Here is a 25,123-nt window from a genome sequence, read left to right on the forward strand (position 1 = left end):
CAAGGTCAAAGTCCTCTATGCCAAGGCTGCTAGGCTCTGGGACCCTCGCTTTCATCCTTCCAGCTGACCCCCTGCCCCCTGTCTGGCACTGGGGCCTCTTGACCCTTGACATACACCCCAACCCCGCCCCAGCAGCCCTGCTCAACCCCCCTTATGGCTTCTACTTCCCAGAGACTACCTGTGCCCCCATCAAACACCCCCGCCCAGTGACCGGCCTTTCTGGAGGATGCCCAGGGCTCGGGAGATTGAATTCATTCATATTCCCAGGTGCTATACATTCAGATGAAGTTCTTCTTCAGATCTCCTGCCCAGAAAAGGATAAATATTTCTGATCTATAGCAAATGTGTTTTCCTTTAGCTAACATCTTGGCAGGCAAGTACACTAATCTCCCAGGAAAATCTAGGGCCTGAATAGCAAGCAGATTTTTTTTTCCCTGAGTAAATAGAAATTCTGAGTTGCTTTTTTAATGCTGCCTTTTTTTTTTTTTTTTTTTTTTAAACAGCAGATCTGGAGAAAAATCACAGTCCATTAAATCTGCATCTCTTGAAAGAAAAACCCAGAAGGCCACCTCCCCATCAAAGGCAAAATGAACAGAGTTTGGAAGTGTGTTTAAAATGCGCCACGGGAGCAGCGGCCGTCCTAAATTATCCTGCTCAGCCTGAGGATGGCAGGGGCTGCCAGCATCCCCTACGGGACGGAGCAGGAGAGGCCGCGCGTCCTGGGAAGCGGACATGGGGAACAAAGCCACATCACCACTGTGGCCTCCGTAGCACCCCTCACCTCCAGGTGTCGTGTGACCCCAAAGCTGAGCACAGGGCACACACCGCAAGACCATAGACTCCCCCCAAACACCCTTGTTTCACATTCCTACATTTTACAGGCTCCTTCTGTGGCCAGACTGAGAGCATCACCAAGTGACCCCTGAGGATAAACTCTTCCCACCTGTTCCCCGGGGGCATGGAGGCCTGGCTTTCTGAGTAATAAAACAAAGGTCAGAGATGTCCTGCGCAGGCGCTGGGCAACCCTGGGGAGCAGGGCTGGTCTTCCCCGTTTTTACTGCCGTGGAAAGTTCCTTCCATCCCAGTTTTCTGCCTCCTGGGCTCTCTTAGGCTTCTGTGGGGGGGGAGGCAGGCGGGCAGACCGCCTGGCCTGGGGCAGAGGACCCCTGGACCGCAGGAGGCACTGCCCACTAAGCCCCACCCAGCCTGGGACTGAGCGGCTGTTCTGGGACCTCGCCTTCCCTTCCTCCAGGCTCGCTGGGAAGTCGGCTCGTTCCGCACTCTAAAAGGGAAGTGGGCTGCCCCAGCTGTCCTCAATCCAGTGACACATGGGAAATAACCCTCCCCACGTGGACCTGCTCAGTACCTTTCAACAGGGATGACCCACCATGTTCTCTTTGGGGAGGGAGTCCCTTAGCCAACTGGGAGGGTGCCGCATCCCAGACGGAGCCCCCCCACGCAGCCCCTGGGGCCAGCTGGCTGCCGCGAGCCTCCGGCACCCAAGCTCAAGCCAGCTGCAGGGAAGTCACCAGCAGCACAACGCGCGTCACTGCTGGGGGGGGCTCCGGCGGCCTCTGCCCGGGAGCGCCCCGTTAAGCTCACACTTCCGTCCTGGAGCACGGAAACAAGCCCAGAGGAAGAGCTGCCCATCACTGAGCTGTGGCTTCCCGACAGGAAATGGTATGAGTGACTTCGTTTTTAAACATTATTATCCTCTTGAAAGCAAAAGATAAAGGACGCCTTGGAGCAGCCAAATTGCTTTGGCTCAAACATCATTTTAAATACCATTTCCTTTAACAAGCCTGCTGCCTGGGCAATGGATCAACACTATTCATTTTAACCTTAGTCAGTGGGAAAAAAAAATTTAAAAAAACCCCTCTGAAGTGTTTGTAATTATTTAGATCTCTCCCTTTCTCCCCACCCAGATCCGTTAACTAATGACCCAAACAACGCGCAGGCAGGTCCTATTTCAAACCAGTGAACGCGCGCACACATGGGAGCCCATTGTCTCTCCTTGCCCGCTCCGAGCCCAAACACGGGGGAGCCGAGGCCTCTTTTCGGCCCTGCCCAGACAGCGGCGGGGACATCCTCCAACTCCATTCCTCGGGAAAGTGCCAAGTTCGAGGGGGAGCTCACCTTTGCCCTTAAGATAAACAAGCACTGGGAAAGCGAGAGACTGCCAGGGGGTTCCGTCTGCCTCTGCCTGGGGCGGGCCAAGGGAGGAAGGGCTCCGGCCGGGGCAGGGAGTGGACAGGCCAATGGCTCAGGGTGCCATGAGGACGGAAATGTAAAAGAAAAAGAAAAAGCTTGGAGGATTTCAGATGTGTAGGTGGAACACGTGCTACAGTCTCCTTTTTTGTTTTGGGGAAGAAAGAAAAAAAGGAGTCTTCCTTGGTTATCTGCAAAGACAAAAACCAAAGCACATGACATCCCCAGAAGGAGGCCTGAGCTGGAGGGACCGGGCGGAGTCGATGGGTTTTCCCTCAGCTCAGACACAGGCATGGAGGGATGAGGTACATTTGCTTCTAAAACCAGAAGGCCTGACTTGCTTTGGGTCCTAGCTCTGCCTGCAGGGCTCAGGGTCTCCCTGTGAAGAGCGTCCCCCCAAAAAGAAGACAGCTTGTCTGGCCTGCTGTGTCCGAGGAGGCCGCCTCCAGGTCCGAGTGCCTGACTTGGGACGCAGGCACTTGGTCCTCATGGCTAGGTCGGGAGCCCCCGTGGGCAGCAGCTTCCCCTACAACCCCAGCAGGAAATGGACCCGCTGTGGCGTGGATGTGTCCGGGTCCCCCGCCACTCATCCGCCAGGCAAAGGCACAGCTCTTACTGCTGCTCTTGGGGATTTGGGTTTTGGCCTCACGCGGGGCTGCCTGTGGGGCTCCTGCAGATCTCCCGGGACAGTAACCGTCTGCACTTTTACCCCCGCACAAAAACCAGCCCCTAAAACTGCCCAGCAGCGGACAGGGAAGCTTGGCCTCAGATTTTCTATGAGGACGGTGTGTTTCTGGGTCTGGGGGAAGAGCCATGCACTCCCGGGGCCCCGGGCACTTGTTGGGGAGAAGGTGGTCGCCTGCGACGGGGCTTCCCCTCCAGACGCGCAGTGAGGCTCAGCAGCTGCGCGTGAACATTTCCACGGGGACCCACGCGCCCTCCCGTACCTGCTCGAAGTCACCCTGTGTGCTGAGCCGCCCAAAGCAAGCCGAGGACGCTGGCGCCTCTTGTCCCTCCCACTCAGCGGACCGGGCAGGGAGCAGGGCAGAGAGGTGCCCCTACCTCTTCTGGGTCGTGGGGCTCAGCTGAGGGCCCCTGGAGTGAAAGCCATCCTGCCCGGTGGGCGAGGGGTGTGGGGGCTGCACCGGTGGGCAGGGGGTCCTCCTCTGCCTGGGGAAGCCGTGTGCTGCCTCAGAGTCTTTGTATGTGGAAATTTACTCTGCAGAACGGGGTCCCCGTGTGTCCCCTTGCATGCTGTGTGTTGCCCCCTGCACCGCAAACTCCCTGAGGCTGGGGCGCTGGCGGCCTGGCTCCCCCTGACCCCCAGCACCGGGCACAGGTCCTGACCCTCGAGTATGCCCTGTGTGCATCCCCGGAGGCTGGCTCCTCTGACACATTTCGGACAAGATCGCAGAACCTAGCACGCCCCCGCCCCCACTCCGCAACACGGGTTGACCTGCGCCGACCTGCACATTCGCTAGGTGCTGCCTCAGACCAGCCCTCCTGGGCCCAGACGGCTACTTCCTTCCCCACAAAGCCCCCATGAAAGACCTCTTGGTGTTGAGTTTATTTGAACCCTTCTGGAAGGTACTATATAACTTGCCATCCGGTGAGCTGAACGGACAAAGAGAAGCATGCCTTGGGGACAGCAGGGTGCCACCGCCAACCCCCAGGTCAGCCCCAGCACCGAGGGGGCCCAGGTTACAGGGTTTTCCTATGTGCATGGGATCCCAGAGGCTGTTCCTGCAGGGCCTGGAGAGGACAAGGCCGCCGAGGACCAAGGGTAGATGTGGCGGCTTGGGGAGGCGGTGAGAGGAGGGAAGAGGCAGAGGAGGGAGGCCTGCGGACCTCAGCACTGAGCGGGGCGGGCTCACAAGCTCTGGATCTAGATCTTCTTTTCTCAGATGAGGGACTGAGGCCCAGAGAAGGTGAAGGACTGTGACAAGCTCACGTGGACATAGGAGTAAAGGGACCCACACCAACTGTGCGCCCAGCTGTAAGTGAGAGATCTCACAAATGAAGAGGACCCTACCGGATAGTCTCACATCACCCATTTGCAGCCAGGGAAGCCCCTGATCCAAGAGATTAAGAAACATGCCCAAGGTCACATGCCCAAGGTGACACGGCCAGGCGGCGCAGGGGGAGGGTTGGCGGCGGGAAACAACCAGGAGCCTCCAAGTGGCATGGGCCGCCATGGCACACGGCCTCCCCCTGCCTTCGGCCCTCGGGTCCTGGCACCCAGGAGGGGGGAGCGGCTCCTTCACTCGGCCCCCACCCTGCAGACAACGGGGAGCCTGCCACCCCGTGCAGCCCCCTGGGGCACGTGTGGAAGCCGTGTCCGGTGGGGCCGGGAGAGCTCGGGCAGGTGCATGGCGTGGATACTGCAGAACAGAACATGGTCTGATCCCCACTGACTGAGTGACGAGGACAGGGCACGTCCAGCCCGGAGCCTCAGGCAAGCGAAAGCCCTTTGATCACAGGCTCTTCTCATGCTCACTGGAAAATCTCAAGTGTCCACTTGGGCCTGATTTCCAGCAACTGCGGGAGAGGAGAGCTGGTCAGGTGCATGATCAAATCCCCAGGAGCAAGCCTTCCTGGGGTCCCTTTAGTCCCCTGGACACATTCCATATGAGGCTGTGTGAGCATCAGGGAAGGGGACATTGGGATCATAGGGCCATGGGTGAGGGGGGACCTTGGGGTCTGGGCCAGTGGGGCCATGACCTCTGGTGCTACATTTTCTGGCCTTCGGGCTATAAGTGTGTCAGTTGAGAGCGGCTCCTTGCGGGGAAATCTCGGGTTTGTGGACTGTGGAACCTGTGTGTAATGGGAAATGTTCTCCCGTGTCCACAAAGGCTTCAGCAGGAGTTGGTTTGGAGTTGCTTTGACAGGACAGAAGGCTGCCTAGGAAAACAAAAGCAAATGGGAGCCGGGCAGAGGCCCAGGCCAGGCCCAGTGGGGAGCTTGGCAGCTTTTTCCTTCTCTTGTCTTCTTCTAGAGAGAAGGCAGAGGACTTGGCGGGACACTGGAGAGCTAACAGGGCCCGGTGAAGGCGGCTGGCCCAGGGGATGGGGTGCTGGAAGGGGGGGGACAGGCATTTGGTTCGAGGCCCCGCCTGGTCCTGGAGAAGTTGCATGACACAGGCGGGCCTCTGTCCTCCGCGGCAGAAGGGCCCTCCTGTGCTCCAGAGGCAGGAGGAGAGGGGTCTTACCGCGTCCTTCTAGTCACCACTCACCACCTCTGCAAGCTCTGTGACTCTCGTGTGAGGTTTGCGCAGGTGTTCCTGGGGGCTCGGAAGCAGAAGCCTCACCTGTCCTGCCCAGCGGGTCCCCTCACCCGTGCCCTTCTGCCAGCGGCCGAACCTCAGAGACTCGGCGGTTTTGGGCAGGACCCCCTTCCTCCCTGGAGTTGCCCTGACCGCCCCCCTCCCTGGTCGGCCCCCCACGCCTGTTGTCTGCTACAAACACCCACACCGAAACACTGGGCACGATCGGGAATCCGCAGGGAGCCGGGAGGTAGGGGTGCGGACAGGAGCCAGGCTCTCAGGGACCACTCAGCGGCGTCCCCCCTTCAGAACTGGCCGCCCCTCCACTCACAGTAGCCTTTCTTGCTAGTTTCTGAGAAAAATGTAGCCTAAGTGTTAATAAATAATGTATAAAATCTCAGAGAGGAAACCACTCACTCTGTGGGCGTTTTCATCTTTGAGGGAGGACTTCCCTGGGCTCCTTCTTCCCTCCCTCGGCAGAGACGAGGCACGGGTCCTCCTGAGGCCGGGCCTTCTACAGGGTTGTCAGGCTCCACTGGGGGCAGGCAGGGGTGCGTGCGCGCGCGCGCGCGTGTGTGTGTGTGTGTGTGTGTGTGTGTGTCTGCATATGCACGTGTGTGTCTCTGTGCGTGCGTGTGTGCGATGACACGGGCAGAAATGCTAGGGGGAAAAGGCTGAGGTGCTGAAGCAGAAAAGGCTGATTCCAACCCCACACCAGGGCCTTGAGCCACCCAGAGGCTTGAGGAATGAAGCCTGGGGTGCGGTGGGTCTCTCTTGAGGGTGAGGTGCTGTACCAGGGTCTGGACCCATCCCTGGCCTCTCCAGCCCCCACCCTGTCCTGCCTGGGACACCCCAGTGCTAGGGCCCAGCCTGCAGGGAGCCGCTGGCCTCCAGATCTGATGGTGGGAAGACCCGGTCTCCTGAGTGGCCCCCGGGGCTGAATGATGAGCATGGATAGAGTCAGACGGTGGGTGGGCCGAGTCGCAGGGAAAAGGGAAAACACTTTTACTATAGGTTGTCATGGTTTTCTTTCTCTGGAGGAGCTGCGTGGAGGTAATGGAAAGTGACCACATGTGTATTTCTCTCTCTCTCCCTCTTTCGTATCCTTTGGGTATTAGTGGATTAGCTGGATCACTGGTAGTTCTATTTTCAACTTCTCGAGGAATCTCCACACTGTTCTCCAGAGTGGCTGCACCAGCTTGCATTCCCACCAACAGCGCAAGAGGGTTCTGCTTTCTCCGCATCCTCGCCAACATCCGTCGTTTCTTGTGTTGTTAATTTTAGCCATTCTGACAGGTGCGAGGTGGGATCTCATCATGGTTTTGATGTGCATTTCCCTGATGCTGAGTGATGTTGAGCATCTTTTCATGTGTCTCTTGGCCATCTGGATGTCTTCTTTGGAAAAATGTCTATTCAGGTCTTCTGCCCATTTCTTAACTGGATTTTTTGGTTTTGGGGTGTTGCGTTTAATATGTTCTTTATAGATTTCGAATACTAATCCTTTATCAGATTTGTCATTTGCACATGTCTCCTCCCCCTCTGTAGGTTGCCTTTTAGTTTTGTTGACTGTTTCCTTTGCTGTGCAAAAGCTTTTTATCTTGATGAATTCCCAATAATTCATTTTTGCTTTTGTTTCCTTTGCCTCTGCGGACGTGTCTAGAAAGTAGTTGCTACAGCCAAGGTCAAAGAGCTTGCTGCCTTTGTTCTCCTCTAGGATTTTGACAGTTTTCTGTCTCACATTTAGGTCTTTCATCCATTCTGAATTTACTTTTGTGTATGGCGTAAGAAAGTGGTCCCTTGATGTTTACAGCAGCAGTATCAACAAGAGCCAAACTATGCAGAGAGCCCAAATGTGCACCGACTGATGAACGGATAAAGAAGTGGTCATAGATATAAGGGAATATTACTCGGGCATCAAAAAGAATGAAATCTTGCCATTTGCAACAATGTGGCTGGAACGAGGGTTCCTGTGCGAAGCGCAATAAATCAGAGAAAGACAAAGACCACATACATTTACTCACGTGGAGTTAAAGAAGCAAAACAGATGAACATTTGGGAGGGGGAGGGAGAGAGAGAGAGGAAGAGAGAGAGAGAGAGAGAGAAACAAGCCCCAGGAGACTCAACAAGAGAGAACAGACTGAGCGCCACTGGGCGGGAGGTGGGTGCGGGACGGGCTAGACGGGATATTGCATCTAAGTGATGAACCACGGAACTCAATTCCGGAACCCTGTATTGCGCACTGTATTTCAACTACCTAAAATTAAAAAGAAAAAAGAAAAGACAAGACAAGACAGTGGCCACAGCTCGGGGTTGGCTCAGAGGCCCCTGAGTCAGGTCTGGGTGCAGCCCTTAACCAAGAACACTCCAGCCGAGACACAACAGAGAGCCCGGGCGGCGGGAAGCAGCGAGTGAATGTCAGGGCCAAGGACACGCCAACGCCTCGGCCCCTCCTCTGGGGGCGTCCCTATGAGCGCCCTGGAACAGCTTCAGTCAGGGGTTGGAAACCTGAGCCAGGCCCTGGGCCTGGAGGAATCTGTCCTCACGTGCGCTCCAGGCCACTGGGGCTCTGGCGTCTGAATGTGGAATCTTTCCACGAGTTTTCTTTTTTTTTTTTTTTTAAAGATTTTATTTATTTGACAGAGAGATCACACAAGTAGGCAGAGAGACAGGCAGAGAGAGAGAAGGGGAAGCAGGCTCCCTGCTGAGCAGAGAGCCCGACACGGGGCTCGATCCCAGGACCCTGATATCATGACCTGAGCTGAAGGCAGAGGCTTTAACCCACTGAGCCACCCAGGCGCACCCCACCCCCCATGAGTTTTCTTGAATCGTCCTATCAGGAATACTCGTGGGCACAGGCTGCTCAGGGCCCGGGGTGAGGCCATGGGCACTTAATGCAAGGGGTACCCGGATGGTCAGCCATCAAGACAAATGCTATTTTGCTGTAGCCTTTGGGAAAAAAATCAAAATTACGCAAAAATCCATGATGCACCAAACACTGAAATTTTAGATAAAGTCAGGATCGGTATTGCGGATTTCTCCTTTTGCCTAAAGGGCTCTGTTATGGTTCCGCTGGGCCCCGGCGCTGGAGGGGGCAGCTGGCCCCGAGTGAAGGCTTACTACCCACAGTGCCGGCCACCCAGTCCCGCTCTGGTGACCGCAGCTGCTTTGCCCCGTGGGCTACCGCGGAGATGGGGAGCAGCCCCCCGCCACCAAGGGGCGTGCCACGGGAAGCGAAGGATGCGGGAGGCACACAGGGCTGCGTGTCATAATCCAGCCTTCCCCCCGCCAGCTCCCGCTTCCTGAGCTCTTATGACAAGCTACTTCGTGGAGTTAGAGCTTTGGTTCCTCTCAACACTCCCTACCCTCCCATGCGGGCACCATCACTGTCTCCAGTGTGCAGCTGAGGAGAGGTTAAGTCACGACCCAAGGCGGTGAGGGCGGAGCTGGGATTCCCACCCAGAGCTGGGGTGGGCTGGGAAGGCCGGGAGGGCGCTGCTCCTGTCTCAGGTGAGACAAGCAGTGGGATTCTCCGAGGCAGGACTTTGCCTCAGGAAGGTGCTGCCTGACGGGAGGAAGGACTAGGCTCACTTGGAATGGAACTCTGAGCATCAAAGTGGGACCCAGGGGCAGCACGGCCATGACTCTGATTGAGAGACCACCTGCATCCTCCCAAGTGTGGGACAGGGGACAGGAGGAGCCCGGGTTGGCGTGCCACCGGACGGTCTGTCATCAGATGCTGTAGGACACTTGAGTAAAGCGGACAGAGACCATTCCGGAGGCCGGGTCTCAGGTGCCCAGAGCAGGTCCCCCCTTTGCTCTCAGAAATCTCCATGATGCCAGTTTATTTGTGCCAGGGGAGACTCAAAAGGAAGACCCTGCCTTTTCTTCCATGAAGCAGGAACCTCTGTCTTGGACAAGGAGCAGAGAGGCCCAGACAGGTCCTGCGGCATGGGACACGGACGTCCGTCCCCATGTCTGTGCTACACTGAAACAATAAAGCGGGCGTGTGTGGGGTCCAGCTTGTCCCGCCTGGCAAACACTCAGGAAGGTTGCAAGCCAATGGACATCTGGAAACCAGCTCTGGGGGGAGTGTTTGCACCATGGAAACTGGCAAACCCAACCCATCAGGCTTCTGGTTTTCGTGGAGCCTGGTTGTGAAACACTAACAGCTCATCACCACGGCGTCACAGGACACAATCCTTGCCCCTACAGACGCCCGGCCACGTCTTAGCCGGCCATAGTGGCAGACGGGCGGCTGCCTGTCCTGTCCATAAAGAGGCCATCAGCACCCCAACAGCGGTGAAACTCCAACCTCATTTCTGGGGCTGAGCACAGGATCTGTTTCTGGCAACAGGACTGTCTTTGATCTAATTAAGCTCGGCTCGGGCTGATGTTGTGAGCCCGCACTCTCTGATCAGACGCCGGGGCCGTGCTGAGCTGTGCACTGAGGGGGCCTAGAGGGCTTAGCCAGAGCCCTTGGCTCCCTGCGGGCTCCCCTGGAAGGGGCGTCCTGCAAGGAGGCCTGGCCTCGCTGTTGGGAAGCAGAATTCACGCCCAGCTCTTCCTGTGACTTGGGGACCCCCAGCAAAGTCATCCAGCTGCTCGGGTGACAGCTTTCCTACGCAGACAGGGTTTGGGCCAACTCGTTTTCCAGGTCCCTCTAAGCTCTGCTGCCCACGTTGCTCAGAGCGTCCAGTCAAGCAGGGCTGGGGGGGTATGCGGGGGGGGGGGGGGCAGCCGGCCCTGACTCAGTGGGGGTGGGGGAGCTCCTCTGGATCCCTCTCCACCCAGCCGCCCAGAGCCTTGGAGGCTCCCAGCAATGAAAACCCTGCCAGTGACATGCCAGTGACACGGACCAGAGGCAGACGAGCGCGCCAGCCCCACGTCCCCAGGACTCCTCCTTCCACTGCGGCTCTCTGCCAAGCTGCCCAAACGACTCAACTTTATCGGGCTTGTCTGCAGAGGTGCTGCGCCCTCGTTCCTGGGCCTGGCTCAGCCCATGTCACCGCCCCACCCCACCACCCCCTGCCACCAAAGGCAGCTGCTCCCAGGAAAAGCAGAGAGCAGGGGTGCGTCAGGGAGCATCACGGCGGCTGTCAGCGCGGTGATGCCTGTCAGGAGGGCTGGCGGAGACGGGCCTCCTTCCCCTCTCCCCGGGGCAGTGGAGCTGACTGCTCGACACGGGGAGAGAGGAACAGGTGACACAGGGCAGGCCGCCGGTGTCTGCACTGTGTGCTCCTGGGGCTAGCTGCTTCAGTGAGAGGCCGGGAGTGCAGGAGGACACCGGTCCGGAGAGGCTGGGGCCGTGGGGGTGGCCTCAAGCATAGGGAGCAGGTGGGTGAGAACTCGGGGCCGAATTTCTAAATCTTCGCGTATTGGAGACGACAGAAAGAGCTGGTCTGGGACTTTGCTGGAGTTACCCAGGCCAGGCATCATATCCTGTGGTGAGCGGGGACCCGGAGTCGGCCAAGGTCTTCAGCCATGAATGCCGGCAGCAGAGGCTTGGCCGGGGCAGAGCAGGAGATTCTGGTGATGGTCGGGGGGGAAAGACCCAGGACTGAGGCTCCGTGGGGTCCCGGCTGGGAGGGGGCAGCTCAGTCGGGGCTACGCCGATTTGGTTCTAATCCTGTTTCCAGAGTGGCACAGAGCTTGGGCTAATGAACCCATCCCTGGGACTCAGTTTTCTCACCCATAAAACGGAGCAGTGCTGTGTTGAGCGTTCGGGGAGAATTTCAAGTGTTTTGCATTAAGCCCAACACAGGAAATTGTGCTACTGTTGTTAAGATTGTCGTGCTGTTAAGGGCTAATCCCGACAGAGGTGCCGCCCGCCCGGCGGGGTGGGGGTGGGGGACTGACCGGCCCCAGTATCTCCAGCCAAGTGACCATGTGTGGTGGCTCCTTGAACCAGCCCCATCTCTTGTCTCCAAGCGATGGGGCCCCCTCAGGCTGCCAGATGTGTCCCCCAAGGCCAGTGAGCGCTCCATGCCCATAGCTGCCCGAGGATGACCCCCGGTGCCGGTGAGCACAGAGCACCCCCCCTGTGTCCTGCTACCTGTCCTTGGGTTTTAACCAGCATCAGGGACCTCGGCTGGGGCCTTTGCACGGGAGCCTCCCGCTCGCCTCGCCCTCCGGCAGAGAACTGGGAGCAGAGAGAGAAGTCGAGAGACCCACAGGAGTGCATGACTTTGGAACTGACAGCATTGTTTTAAGAACTTTGTCTCCAGATTAAGAAATCTTTTAGCAATTCAGGATCAACAAACCTTTCTGCTCTGGATTTCCTTCTCAATCCTCTGAGCTAACCTCACAGGGAATTCTCAAGCCTCGCGTCCCCGGATTCCCTGTCCTCGGTGTGCCACAGACTCTGACGACTTCTCCCCATATTATGGCCAGTTTAACAGGGTCTCTGGAGAGCAAATCTTTTCCTGCTTCAGGAGGGGGGGTGGAGGAAGGCTGGAAGGAAGGAGCGTGTGCTGTTGAAAGCTGGTCCCTTCTGCTGTCTTTACCCAATTCGGGTGCCTGTGGTTGTGGGGCACAGGGGAGACCGGGGGCCACCGGGGTAGAGCCTGGGAGCATCCCCGGGGAGCCTATCTTCTGGCTGGGCATACAGACCATCCACACCCACCCAACAGATCCAGACCCACCTGCCAGGCAGAGCTCTAGACACTGGAGAGGTAGCAGCAACCACGACAGGCTGTCCCTGCTCTTATGAAGTCGGGGCATGGGGGCGGGAGATGAGAATAGCTGGCACTGTGGCAGGGGACATGGCGTGTGAATTGCAGGAGATGTGCCGCCTAAAAGAAGCCTCACCTAAGAGGACAAGGACATGCTGCAGGATCGCATTTATGGGAAGTTCTAGAATAGGAAAAAAGAGTCCGTGGTGGACAGCCAGAATAGGGGGACCTCTAGCGCACAGCATGGGAGGGGACATGGGGGGACTTCTGGGGGTGATGGGAACACTAAATCTTGCTGTGGGCTTGGGTTATGTTGACCGCAGCTCATCAACGACCTTGACATTGGTGCCTCCAGCTGTTTCCCTGTGTGCCCACTGCGCCTCAAAGCAGAAGGAGAACCGCACGTGCCTTGAGCTGGGGTCAAGAATAATGACGCCCGTGTTGCCGCACTGGGCAAGGCCAATGCTGTCTACAGCTCAGTGTGAAATGCGTGAAAATAAATAAGAGGGAGGGAAGGGCTTACAACGGAGGAAACAATATAATGTTAGTGGTAGAATCTGAGTGGTAGGTCTACATTCCTTCAACTTTTCTATATATCTTAATATTTCATAACGCGGTGCTGATGATGGCTTGCCAGAGAGTGAGGGAAAGTTAGCTGGGGTATCAGGAAGACTCTGAGGAGGAACTGAGGGATGGAATGGAGACCTGAATCTTATGTCAACCGTGGAGGCCCAGCTGGGCCTCCAGGCAGCAGGAAGAGCAGGTGCAAAGGTCCTGGGGCCAGAAAGCTTGGCTCAAGTGAGGGGCAGGAAGAAGTCAGCATGGCCGGAGAGTGCTAAGGGAGAGGAAGGACAAGGTTGGAGGTGCAGCACCCCCCATGTCCTGGTAAGGGTTTGGCTGCTACTCTAAGTGCTGTGCAGACTTATCGAACTGGTTTAAAGCATGAGCCGTGGTATGATTTGGGATGTGAGGGGCCTCCTCTGGTTCCTTGGTGGAGAATGGACCACAGACGCAGGATAGACTCGTGCTGGGACAGGAGATGGTGGTGGTTTTAACTTGGTAGCAGTGGAAGAGAGGGGGAGGGGAATACAGCTGAGACATATTTCTGATGTGGAAGAAGGCTGTGGGCAGAGGATAGGGATCAAGAAAAGCCCGGCTCACGGCCTGGGCGGCAGCACTGTGCAGACTGCAGCGGGAAGCTGAGCACGTGGAGGAGATCAGGTTCTGCTTTGGCCTTAGGAAACCCAAGATGCTGATTCCGCATCTGGGCAGGATGCTGAGTGGACCGCTGGATGTGGAAGTCTGGCTCTTAGTGGCGAGGCCAGAATGTAGGTGTCCACGTAGAGCTAGAGCTAGAAGGGAAGCCACGAGAGTGAGTGACATGACTCGGGCAGATAGTGTAGACAGAGAGAAGGCCAGGGAGCCCAGGGACACACCATCATGGAGGGGTGGGAGAGAAAAGGAGGAGTCTACAAAGAACAGGTCATGAGGGAGACAGTCAGGGAGGGTCCCTGCAGCAGGAGAAGAGAACATTCCAGAAGGAGGGAAGGGCCAACTTGGTAAATGCTGCCCGGAGGTCAGAAAAGCGGATGCAGCGACATGACCTTTGGATTTCACGATCTGGAGGTCGTGGTGAGCCCGGGGTGTCGCACGCCGCGTGGAGGGAAGGAGAGAGGAGGCGTGGGGTGGGGGGACAGTGGTGTTGGGGCACATACCTGAGGACTCCTGCTGGACCGGGGAGCATTCTGTTAGGCAGGTAACGTGCCAGAAGTTGATGGGGATAAGGCAGAAGCAAGAGGGCAGAGCTGCAGAAGGGCGAAGAGAGAGGCGGGTACGACCTGCTGAGGGTGAGGCTCTGGGAGGCCGCCAGGCTCGGAAGACTTCGCAAGGGCTGCTCTGCCCCGCTGTGCCTCTTGCTTTGGGTCTGTGTTAGGCTTAGGACTGTCAGCCCCCAGGAGCCAGGTGCCCAGGAAGGTACGGACCCCACTGCAGTCCCCATCACCGAGGACTCCGGTGTGTCTGGAGCAAGAGAGGGGAATGCTCTCAGGACATCCTGCCCAGCTTGGGAACGGTGGCGGGGACAGCAAGAAGTCTCCTTTGGGCTTCCTAGAGCCCTTCACAGGGAGGAGAGCAAGAGAACCGAGAGGGGAAGAGTGAGGGGCAGAGATACCTGTGTTCGCCAGTGCACACCGGTGAGTCTGGAGTGTGTGGGGTCTCGCACGGGAATTGCAGCATCCCGAGGACCACGGGACCATCGTTCTGGGGGATGCAGCCATGATGGGACCAGAGTCTATTACCTCCCGGGGGAAGGTGAGCTTCACCAGCTGGGGGGACATCTGGGGGCCTGAGGGAGCACCTGACAGTCACACACAGAACTGGCCAAGGGGAGGTTCACAGTGGCAGGTTCACTCTTATCAAGTGACATCTGAATTTCACTCGTTGCCCTTTGAGTTCTTTCAGAGGCAAAATAGAAAGCGTTCCTTTTGTCTCCGCTTTGGAAGCCACCCTTTCCCCTTTGCTCCAAAGGAGATTAGGATAGGAGGACAGAATGTCAGTTGAAGCTTACATGAAAAGGATAATTACACAAAAGCCCCATATTAAACCCCATCCAGAAGGGAAGCTAAGCGGCTTCCGCCTGCCTGCCTGCCGCCTTTGAAGGATGCTTGTGGAACGGGACGAGCCAGGCTTGTTTGGCTTGATAAATAAAGATAGTAACCAAACCCTATCGCCCATTGTTCTGCCTTTCCTTGAAAGACAATCGCTTAGCCAAGCTGACAACATGCGCGGTAGAGGCAGAAAGCCCTCTGCAGACGGAAGGATTAAGAGACTGACAAGTCCTGGATAATAAGACTAATTAATAATTTCCATCTCCAAGGAGCGACACCTCCTTCTTGCTCTGTCTTCCAGTCTGGTCGGGGTGGCGCGGACCTTGGGGGGCTGAAGGACAGAAGGGGTTTGCAGGACGGGCCAGGATAGATGGTGGCCCGTCCCAGTGGGGCAGGGAGCAAGGGGTCACGGCGAGGGAAGGGGGCAAGGGGGCGAGGTGAGAAGCGCATGATGGCCACAGTGTGGAGGTCCCTTTCGCTAAACCGGCACCAAGTTCCCGCCTGAGACCGCAGGGCCTGTCACCACAAAGGGACACGGGAGGCCCTAGCATTTTGCCACTTGAGGGCTGGTCTGGAGGACACCTTCTCAGACCTCGCCAACGACAGCCGCCCACACGATCCCCTAGAGCAGAGGCTGCCGGACATACGTGGCGGGGGGCGGCGATCAGAGCCACCCCTGCCAAGCAGAACCCAAAGACCTCTGCAGGGCTTAGCTCCGTCCGTCCTCCCAGGGACCCCACGAGAGAGGTCCTTCCTGCCTGGTTTACAGACAGGCCGGCGTCATTCGCTTGGCCAGCGTCCGCGGCTAGGGAAGCACAGAGCTGAATTTAAACCGTGGGCCCTGGGGTGCCTGCAGGCAGCCAGTGGGAAGCCTTTCCCGTGCCTTCAAGGTCTCCCCACGGGCACCTTCCTGGCCCAGCAGGCGGGGGGCGGAGGGTCCCTCTTCCCCTGAGCAGGCGGCAGAGATTTGCAGGGTGCGGGTCTAGCAGGTGGGCCCTGATTGCAGGGTGCTCCCCCGCCCTCAGAGAAGGCCATCAGGATGAGGGAATCTTCTGGAAAATACCCAGTGACTTTCCTTAGAGAGAGTAATGGCTGCTTTGGGGCGATGGCCATATTTTTCTGGAGGCTTTAGGTGGGTACGGCAGAGGCCTTGGCATCATAAATTGCAAATCAAGCAAAGACGTCTAAGAAGGAGATAATACCCGCTCTGCTGTGCAGCCTGGCAAGGATCCTGAAATCTTAATGGAATTGAGCAATTTTTGCATAGCACCGTAAATTCCTAGTGTCTACCTTATCTTCTCGTCACGTTATTCAAGGCACATTAATGGGAAACAGAGTGGAAGCTGCTAGTTAGAATCCAAGTGGCAGAAGGAGGCGGCCCAGGAATAAGCCCTGGGATTCCCCCCACCCCAGAGCAGCCTGGAGCCACCTTCTCCAGCCTCGCCCCACTGCCAAAGGCCTTCCCCGCTTGCTGGTCGTCTGCTGTGCCCCCCCCCCCCCCCCGAGAAAGAACCCGGGTCACTTAGAAGATGGGGCTTTGCTCTGTTTCCCGTCCCCTCCCTTCCTCTATTCCCCACTGTCTTCCCTGGGTGGGGGGCCTCCTGCCTCCTGCAGCGCCAGGCCTGGGGCTCAGGTACCAACTCATTTCTCTTCCTTGGAGCATGTGGTGAAACTGCCCCCACGGGGACAGACGGCCAGCCTGGTGACAATGCCCCCTGCTGCTCTAAGCCCCATCAAAGCCACACGTCGCGGCAAGCCCCACGGAACCGCAGTCTGAGTACCACACGGCACGTTCATGGGACGACGTGCAGAGCATGCTCTGCGACGCTCGATGTCCCACCCCAATGACACATAAAAACTTCCTGAGCAAGAAGCCTCGAGTATTTTTTATGAAGCTATAATATCTTTCATTAGAAAACAAGACGAGAGAAAGAGAGAGGAGGGAAGAAAGGGAGGGAAAGAAAGAAGGAAGGAAAGAAGGAAGGAAGGAGGGAGGGAGGGATGAAGGAGAAGGAGGGAGGGAGGGCAGGAAGAAAGGAAGGAGGGAGGGAGGGAAGGTGGAGGGGAGGAGGAGAGTAGGAAGGTGGGAGGGAAGGAGAGAGGGAGGGATGAAGGAGAAGAAGGAGGAAGGGAAGGAGGAGGGAGGAAGAGAGGGAGGCAGGGAGGAAGGCAGGCAGATCTCTTTTGGGGACTGTCACCTGCATCGTGGGGATGGCCTGCTGGGGGAGTCCCACTCGCTCTGAGTGGAGATGTCCCCACCACCAGGATGAGCCTGAAGACTGAGGGCTGAGGGTGGCTAAGCTCCTCCAGGTGCCTGCTCGGGGCTTCTGGTCCCTTCTGTGACCGGCTCCCTTGCAGCGCATCCCTGAGGGCTGGGGGCACGGTCCTCGGTGGGGCTGCACTTCCAGAAAGAGTGAGTGGGAGTCAGGTAGGAGGGCACTTGGTCACAAATTGCAGAAAGAGTTGATCATTCCCCAGATGGATTTCATGTCTTTTGGGGCAGGGGCAAGGGACATTTACAGTGACAACATGGCCACCAGTTCTGGAGTGTGTCTCTTTCTGTGTCCTGCTGCAGGGGAGGACGGCTCGCAGGAGGAGACACCCCCTGGTCAGCGGGTCCTGAGCGGCTCACGTACTGGGGGACCCTGGCCCCGGCCCCCTGCACAAAGCTTTCTCGGGGCTGTCAGGATCCCGGCTCATAGGTCCCTCCCGGAGCTGTCCCCTGTCGGGCCCCTGCCATGTGCCAGGAGCCGGCTCTGTGTGCCCGTGCAGCAGGTTGTACCTCTCTTATTTCTCAGTTCCAGCCCTGTGCGGTGACACTAACTGTCCCCGTTCACTGAGGAGGAAACGGAGACGCAGAGAGACTGGGTGAACTGCGCAGAGGCACGCGGCTACCAGACGCTTCCCTGGGGGACCCAATTCCACTATTTCGAGGGGTTAAAATAAACACCATCCCAAACAGAGGGCCAGTGGTGCTCATTCCCCCACTCCGTGCCATGTGGGGGCCCCGAGGTGGGCGACGTGCTGGGGACAGGAGCAAATGTTCCGTGACCCTGCGGGATGCCTCCCCCTGACCCAACCGTGCCCCCACGTGGCCTCTTCTGGGCAGCAGTGAGCTCTGAGGACCCTTCCTGGGGAGACAGAGGCAGCATAGGGAGCGTCTGGTGTTGGAGAGAAACAGACACGTGTGGGGACACACTACACACCCACAGGGGTGTGGCGCTCCGGGTGCTGGGTGAGGAGGTCTGTTTGCCCCCCTGCCCTCTCCCCTGCCGGCTGGGGAAGCCTGGTCTCAGGGCACCCCCTTCGGGGTCCCGCAGAACTTGCTCTGAGTGAGGAGGCTGGGGGCCGAAGGCAGGCAGGGCCCCTCCAGACATGCTGGGGTCGAGGCCTGTGTCTGGAGGAGAAGCGGACCAGGAGCTGCTCCCTGGGACTGTCCCCAGCACGGAAGCAAGTGTGCTTCTCCGGGGCCCGGTCTGAGAAGCTGCAGAGCCCGGGGTCAGCCTGGGGAGGCTGCTGGCTCCCGCCTCTCAGCCCGGCTGCCATTTCAGACCCTCCTCCAGGCAGGAGAGGCGCTGTCCTGCCGAGGCAACGCCATCTCTGCACCCCCAACCCGACCGAGGGATTTCGGGCTTCTGCACGCCTGCGGGCCTTACCAAGCAGGTGGGGAAACGGGTTCTCGCGGCACTTGTGAGGGGAACCTGAGGCTCTGCCCAAGCAAGAATGGGGGTCTCCCTCCTCCCCTAGAAGACAGAGAGTCCTGTGACTGAGGCCTCCCTCGCTCCTGGGCTGGGGGTGCCAGTGGGGCCAGAGCTGCCAGGAGCTATAGCTCCCCGGGAGCTGGTGCCGCACGCGTGGACCCCTCTGGGCTGGCTCCACGCGGGCCCCCGTGGCACGGCACTCAGAGCACCCGGCACCCCGGCACCTGCCACGACGGGGTGGGGCAGGGCTGGCCGAGCTCAAGGGAAGGCGGGAAGCGGAGAGCGTGGCCTGGGGGGCCCCGAGCTGCCTCCTCTCCCCTGAGACCTGGGGCCGGGCGCCCAAAGCCGGCCGTCTGTAGCCACTGCCTATAGGAAAGGATGCCGCTGGGGCCCCGGGGAGGCAGAGAGGGGGGCAAGGCGTGTCCTCTGCCGACTCAGTGACTGTGGGAGTCTGGACAGCCTGGTCTTCTCCCGGCTGACACGGGGCCTACGGTAAGGATCCCATGCACAGTCTGGCCAGGACTCGGCGCCCGTGGTGGCCGTGCGGTCACAGCTTCAGATGCTCAGGTCGTCAGGGCAGAGCGAGACCTCAGCTCCTCCTTGGAACCCAGACACCCGTCCTTCTCCGGTGATCTAGGGACCCCCTATTCCGGGGTCCCCCCAAAGCCCCCGGGTCCCTGTGCTTGCATGGCGGTGCCTGTGAGCCCACAGGCCTCTGTGCGTGCTGCTGGGGTGGGCTGGGAAGGGGCTTCTCGCCACTCCCGCCCCAGTGCGCCGGTCTCGGCAGCCCAAAGCCCCCCGAATGGCAGCGGCAGACACGCAGGGACACACCCCTGCTCCACTTGAGCACAGAAAACATTCATTAAGCATTTTAGAGGACAAGGGCACAAAGAAAAACACTCATTAGAAGCAGAAATAGTTTCCAAATGAGCCATACAGAATCTGCTGGAAAGTCTAGCCTGAAATGGGGCCTGTTCTCCTTCGGTTGTGGACGGGGGAGAACGGCCCAAACGGATGGAAAGTGGGGCCCCGAGAAGGGGACGCAGGAGGCGGCAGGAAGGCCCTTCCCTGAGTGTGAGAAGATCCCAAACTGGAGAGTCTGCGGGCAGCAGGGATGGAGAGCGAGAGCCTGATGCCTGGCTCACCCCAGGAGTGGCCCATGGCCAGAGTGAACACCCGTCCTCCCGCCCCCAGCCAGGCTCGAGGCCGCGCAACTGCAGGGGTAACCGAGTTTAGGCCACTAGAGGCAGAGGCAAAGAGTCAGGGGGCCTGACCCCAGCCAGCTCCGCAGCTGACCAGCGGGGCAGCCCTGGGTCTGGCCCTGCCCTCTCTGGGCCTCCACGTCTATCTAGGAAATGCACCGGCTGAGCTCAGGGGAGCCGAGGGGTCCTGGCGTCTGTGACACACGGAGGCTGGAGAGACATGATGTGACAAAGGACCACGGCAAATCCCCCAAAGGTCCTGACAGATGACTGTCAGGATGACTTCGTGTGGAGCACAGAGGTCAGGACAATGACCTTTTGAACCGTGGGGCTCACTCCCTTCCCCGCCGCCTCCTCACTCGACTCGCTGCTCACATCTTTACAACGTATTTACCAGCAGCGGAGAGCGGCAGGGTAGCTCTCTCCCTGGGAAACCAGGTCACTCCAAAACTTTTCAGTGTTGTGTCGGCTCCTGTCCCCCGCCTCTCCCCGATCCTCTGCTGACCTCCTGCCCCAGGTCAGACGCTCTCTCACCCCTGGTCCTGGGGCGGCCGGCCCCTCTCTGCCTGCTGAGGCTCTGTGGGGGCTATGGAGAGACGAGGGGTGCAGATCCCTCCGTCAGGGACCTCACGGTTGGGCTGCAGAGGAAAACCAGGTCTGCGTGGTCAGAGGGCTCTGCGCGTTAAGCTGCCTGGGGACAAGCGGCATCCGTTTGGGATCCCAGAGGCTGTGCTGGCTGCTGGGTTGGCAGGGCAGTGGGTGCGGCCGTGGGATTGCCCCTTGAACAAACTCTCCGTTACCCAGAAGCCCTCCTTCCTCTCCCTGCTCCCTCTCAGGAAGGCTCCCCTTGTCCCCCAGCCCTTCAGAGCCCGCTTGCCTTGAGGGGTGTGGCCAGCAGCTGGTGGCTTCAGGGGACCAGGCTGGCTTCCAGGGGACAGGGTGGGTGTGGCCTGCTTCCTGAGCTCCTGCCTCAGCCCCTGTCCTGACCCCTTCATCCCCTGTCCCCCTCATCCCCTGCTGTGCCCAATCCCTTTTCCTGGTAATTGGTGTCAGAGACAAACTTGGGTCAATTTACTTCTGGGCCAGAGTCTCGTGTCTTCTTTCCTGTTTAATATCAGAGAAATTAACCTGGCCACACCGTCATTATCCTGGTGGTGTCATCAGCACCGGAACAAATTCCCCTGAGCGGTACTGGCTGCCATAGTGGCTCTCGGGCGCACGGGGGATAGGCTCCCCGCTAATGGCTTTGGCCTTTGCTCCTCAACCTGCTACTGCCCAGCCTGGGCTGGGGGGCAGGAGCCCTCACCCCTGTGTGAGCCCCCTCCTGTCACCTGCTCACAGAAACGGGGGCGATGCTCTGGAGTGACAACTCCCTGGGGTTGGGAAGAGAAAATAAAGGGGCCCAGGTCTGCCCTTAAGAGACCGGTTCCTGTGATACTTCCTTTGGGGAGGAGGGGTCCCCTGCCAGCTGGAAGTAACAGACCCAGAGGGATGAGAATCACCCCAGGTGTGTCTCTAGCATATAGTGGCCGGGACCGAAGCCCGGGGGAGGGGAGGGCTGGGACAGGTGCCAAGACGCACCCCACCCCAGGGCCCCCAGTTCTGTCCTGGCCCCAGAAACCAGGCAAGAGGAGCCAAATCTGAGGGAGTGGAATCCAGCTTCGAGGGTAATGAGCACACCTGTGGCAACCCGCTGGTGTCTGATCTGAGGAAAGTAAATTTAGTGGGATTAGAAAGCCACAGGCCTTGATGGGATGGGAGGAGACAGGCGGAGGTGTGGGTGTGGGAGGGCAAGCCTGGGGGACAGAGCACCCCCAGAAGAGAAGAGAGCGAGGCCGCAGGCAAAGCTGGCTGGCAGGAAGCCAGCTGGGGCGCTGCTGTGAAAGAGGGCAGTGGGCAGGCCGGGAATCAGACTCAGGAATGTGTGCCCGCGAGCTGTTTCGATGGGACAGGAACCGTAAAGAAAAACAGCCAAACCGGGCCCTGGGGCCTTTGGAAGCCCAGGAAGGAGTGGACTTGGCTGCAGGCCGCTCAGGGTGAAAATATTTTTCGGCAGCCAGAACGTGACCCCACGGACACAAGGACAGGCTCCCACTTCACCGGATCCCTACGCGCAAGGTGGGAGCCCCACACGTTACCCCTGCAGCCAGGTCGAAGAGAAAACCTTTTGCATTGACAAGACGAGAAGTATCATCCCATGACCATGTGGAGGACCCTTTCACAAGAACGTGAGGCCAAGTGATCAGGAACCTGGTCCTCCTAGGCTGGCCTCCCAGGGAGACAAACCCGGAAACTGACCACGGGGCAAGACGTCAGGGAAGCCGAGTCTTTGCAAATCAGCACATCCTTGGACAATCTCAGGCGTCATCCGCGAATGAACTTGCTGAACCACAGACAATTATTTCTGGAACTGAGGGAGATGGGCAAGGCCTTGGAGGTAGGGGCTGGGCTGAGCCTCTGTGTCCACACCGAGATCGCTCTGGGCCCCGCAGATGCCTTCCAGGCCACCTTCCCTGAGACCAGGGGCCCCTCTGCGTCCTCTGCTCCCTGAATGCACACTGTGGCATTGGGGGCTGCTTACTCTCTGCCAGACCCCTCCCAACCTCACTGCCAAGCCGGGGAGATCCTCCAGCCCCGGGGCCCTTGAACCGATGTGGGTGCACAAAGTAGAATCATAGCAGGCAAGGTCAGAGGCAGCAAAGCCTGGGGAGAGGCAGGAGGAAGAAACTGCGGCACCCGGCCCTGGCCCCCGGCGGCTGGGGCCCACAGAGAGCAGCTGCAGATCAGAGGACAAGCTTTGCAGAGGACCCAGGTCCAGCCCAACGGAAGGATCCCTCAGACCTTTCTGCTCACAGGGGAGCACCCTCTCCTCGGCAGGATGACCACCGATGACCACCGATGACCACTCAGCCAAGCTGTGCTTGAGCACCACGGACACAGAGCTGGCAGCCGGGCCACCCTAGGGGGGCTCCTCCAGCCCTTTCTCCATCCCACTGCAGGGCACACACCACAAATCAATGCCTGGACTCCTCCCTGCCAAGCCATGGGCTCCTCCTCTCCCAACCACCATTCCGATCAATCCGACTGCCACTGGCATGCCTCCAGAGCCGATTTTCCACAAGTGCCAACGACTGACTAACCCGCAAGAGAAAATGGACATGTAGCTCTCAGCCCACAGGCATTTTGCTGTCAGGGGCAGAGGGCTCGGCCTCCTTTCTGTCCTCATCAAGAGGAAACTGAGGCACCCTGGAAGCTCCTGGTGGGGCTTTGTTCTCCCGGGGCAGGAAGGACTGCCCCCTCCCCACCAGGCTTCTCCCCTTCCTGGCACCTGACGGCACACCAGGCTGGCCACACAGCTGGCCTCCGCACCACACGCCGACGCCCCGAGGAGAGCTTGCTGGGACGCCTCGGCCCCAGGCCGCCGCACACCGGAGCCCCACGCCCGGCCGCTCCCCCACAGACATTCCCGGCGGAGATGAAGAAGAACCGACCGGCCACCTACCTGAAGGAGCCAGTAGCACCTCCGGTGGAAGGTGGGGATGATGGAGGAATGGACATAGCAGCCGTACAAGCACTGGGGAGAGAGGAAAAACGAGAATTCAGTTGGAAAGAGGGAAGGAAGGGAGAGAGACGGCGCAACGGAGAAGGAACGAGAAAGGGCCACGGACGCCGCCGGCATCCGGGGAGGCCAAGGGCAGGCGACTCTGGGCCTGGTTCCAGGGTCGGGACGGGTCCGTATCTAAGAAGCACTCGCGGGCCAACACCGATGCACGGCTGGGGTGCTTTCCCTCTTGCGGGGCCTTAGAGGCACGTGAGAACCCAGAAAACCCCGGGGACCAGGACAGTGCACATACGTATACATTTTGCCTATAATTTTAGGGGCTTGGAGTTACCCTTGAAGTTCATTCACAGAGCCTAGGTTAAGACCCCTCGGTGTGTGGGGAGAGAATGAACCTATCTGGAATTGATTCAAACACGCACGCGCACACGCACGCACGCACGCCACACTCCAGACCTTCCCTGGTCAAGGGCGTCATGCCAGGCAGGCCAGGCAACCCTGGCTGGCGGGACGTCTGACACTTGGGGGGGGGGCGGGGGGGCAACGCTTCTAGGACGGCCCTCCGGAGGCCGAGGGGTCCCTTGTGCACATCCCACTTGCTGGCTTTTAATTAGTTTGTTCGTTCCTATCTCTGTTTGTTGTGAGGTTAAAGCTGCATCTTTGGCAGATGGTTTTGGAGAATCAGGAGGGTGTGTGCTTCGGGGCCGGGGGAGGCGGTAGGGAGGGACACTCGGACGCGGGTGCATGGAGCTTCCCGGTGCACACAGCACTGGACACTGTGGGTCAGGCTCGAAGGTAGAGGCGGGGAACCGAGACCGGTGAGAACGGCCCTTCAGGTGCCTCTCAAAACCCAGCTCTGAGAGCTGTCTCAGGGGAACAGGATGATGCCTTTTCTTTTGTAGCCTCAAATTCCAAACCAGAACACTCTCTCGCCATCTCCTGCAGAGTTTCCCTGGCTTCCCAAAGCACAGATTCCCGAATCGGTGGGGTAGAAAGTGAAGGCAGGGCCCTGGAGCCTCGCAGACCCAGCATGAGCGAGATCTCCCCTTGACCTCTCAGTGCTCATTTGAACCTCCCCACAGCACCACCCCCCTGCCCCCAGGCACCGGTGTACAGGGAGAATGAGCCAGCAGCTCTGTATTTAAAACAGACCGAGTGCAATCTGGTTCTACTAGGAGTCCGTTTGAGCCCTGCCTGTCTGATTAGCAGAGCTGAAAGAGAAATCAGGTTGGACTGTGGGATTCTGGGTGTAAGAAAATCAGATTTCCAATATGTTAGAACTTTTACAGATTGCTGTCAGCTGGGACTAAACCCTGTATAAACCAACCAAACAAAGCGGAAATTAATTTAAACGATTCTCTTGCAATTCTCGCCCACAAAGTGTATTTATTATTAAGAAGCCAATATTCTTTCCTGACTTTCCTGGTTTTTAATACACTGCATTTTCACTTTTATTTCTGATAACTCACTCCTCCTTGCCGAAGGAGACCTCTGTTTGGACATTTCCTGTGAGCACTTGTTTGCCGCAAATGAGCAGCCCACCTGCAACTTTAATCAGCTCTTTTCCTTCGGAATTTGCATATTCTCATGGGCAGTTTCATTACTCTTACTCACGGAATGAGCCAAATGGAGAGAGACATAAATTGTTGAAAGAAGAACTCTCTCCTGCTTCTTTGAAATAAAAGGCTACACATCTGCTTTTTCCCACTGTTCATTCCTCTTGAGGGTTTGCAGACGTCCCCCCCCTTCACCTGTCTCCCTCTCTTTCCACTGTCTTTTCTTGAACTTGAAAAGAACGTGGTTGATGGGCAACCCCGTCCACCCCTCTTCACTGCTGATCTGCCTCGGCTGGGCTGTTATGTCTTTGAACCACACACGAGGACCCACCGGGAATTTACCCAAAACCTACTGTGT

General features: G+C 58.3%; 1 protein-coding gene across 11 annotated transcripts in view; it reads right to left on the reverse strand.

Annotated features, from left to right (window-relative positions):
- Positions 1–25,123, reverse strand: part of CAMTA1 (calmodulin binding transcription activator 1) — an 818,028-nt gene that overhangs the window by 210,527 nt on the left and 582,378 nt on the right. For all 11 annotated transcript variants that reach the window (XM_045998968.1, XM_045998958.1, XM_045998935.1 and 8 more), the window contains one exon: positions 23,153–23,224. In XM_045998968.1, coding sequence (XP_045854924.1) covers positions 23,153–23,224 — 72 coding nt within the window. The remainder of the gene's footprint in view (positions 1–23,152; positions 23,225–25,123) is intronic.

The sequence above is a fragment of the Meles meles genome, chromosome 1, assembly GCF_922984935.1.
Source record: "Meles meles chromosome 1, mMelMel3.1 paternal haplotype, whole genome shotgun sequence".
NCBI classification, from domain to species: Eukaryota; Metazoa; Chordata; class Mammalia; order Carnivora; family Mustelidae; genus Meles; species Meles meles.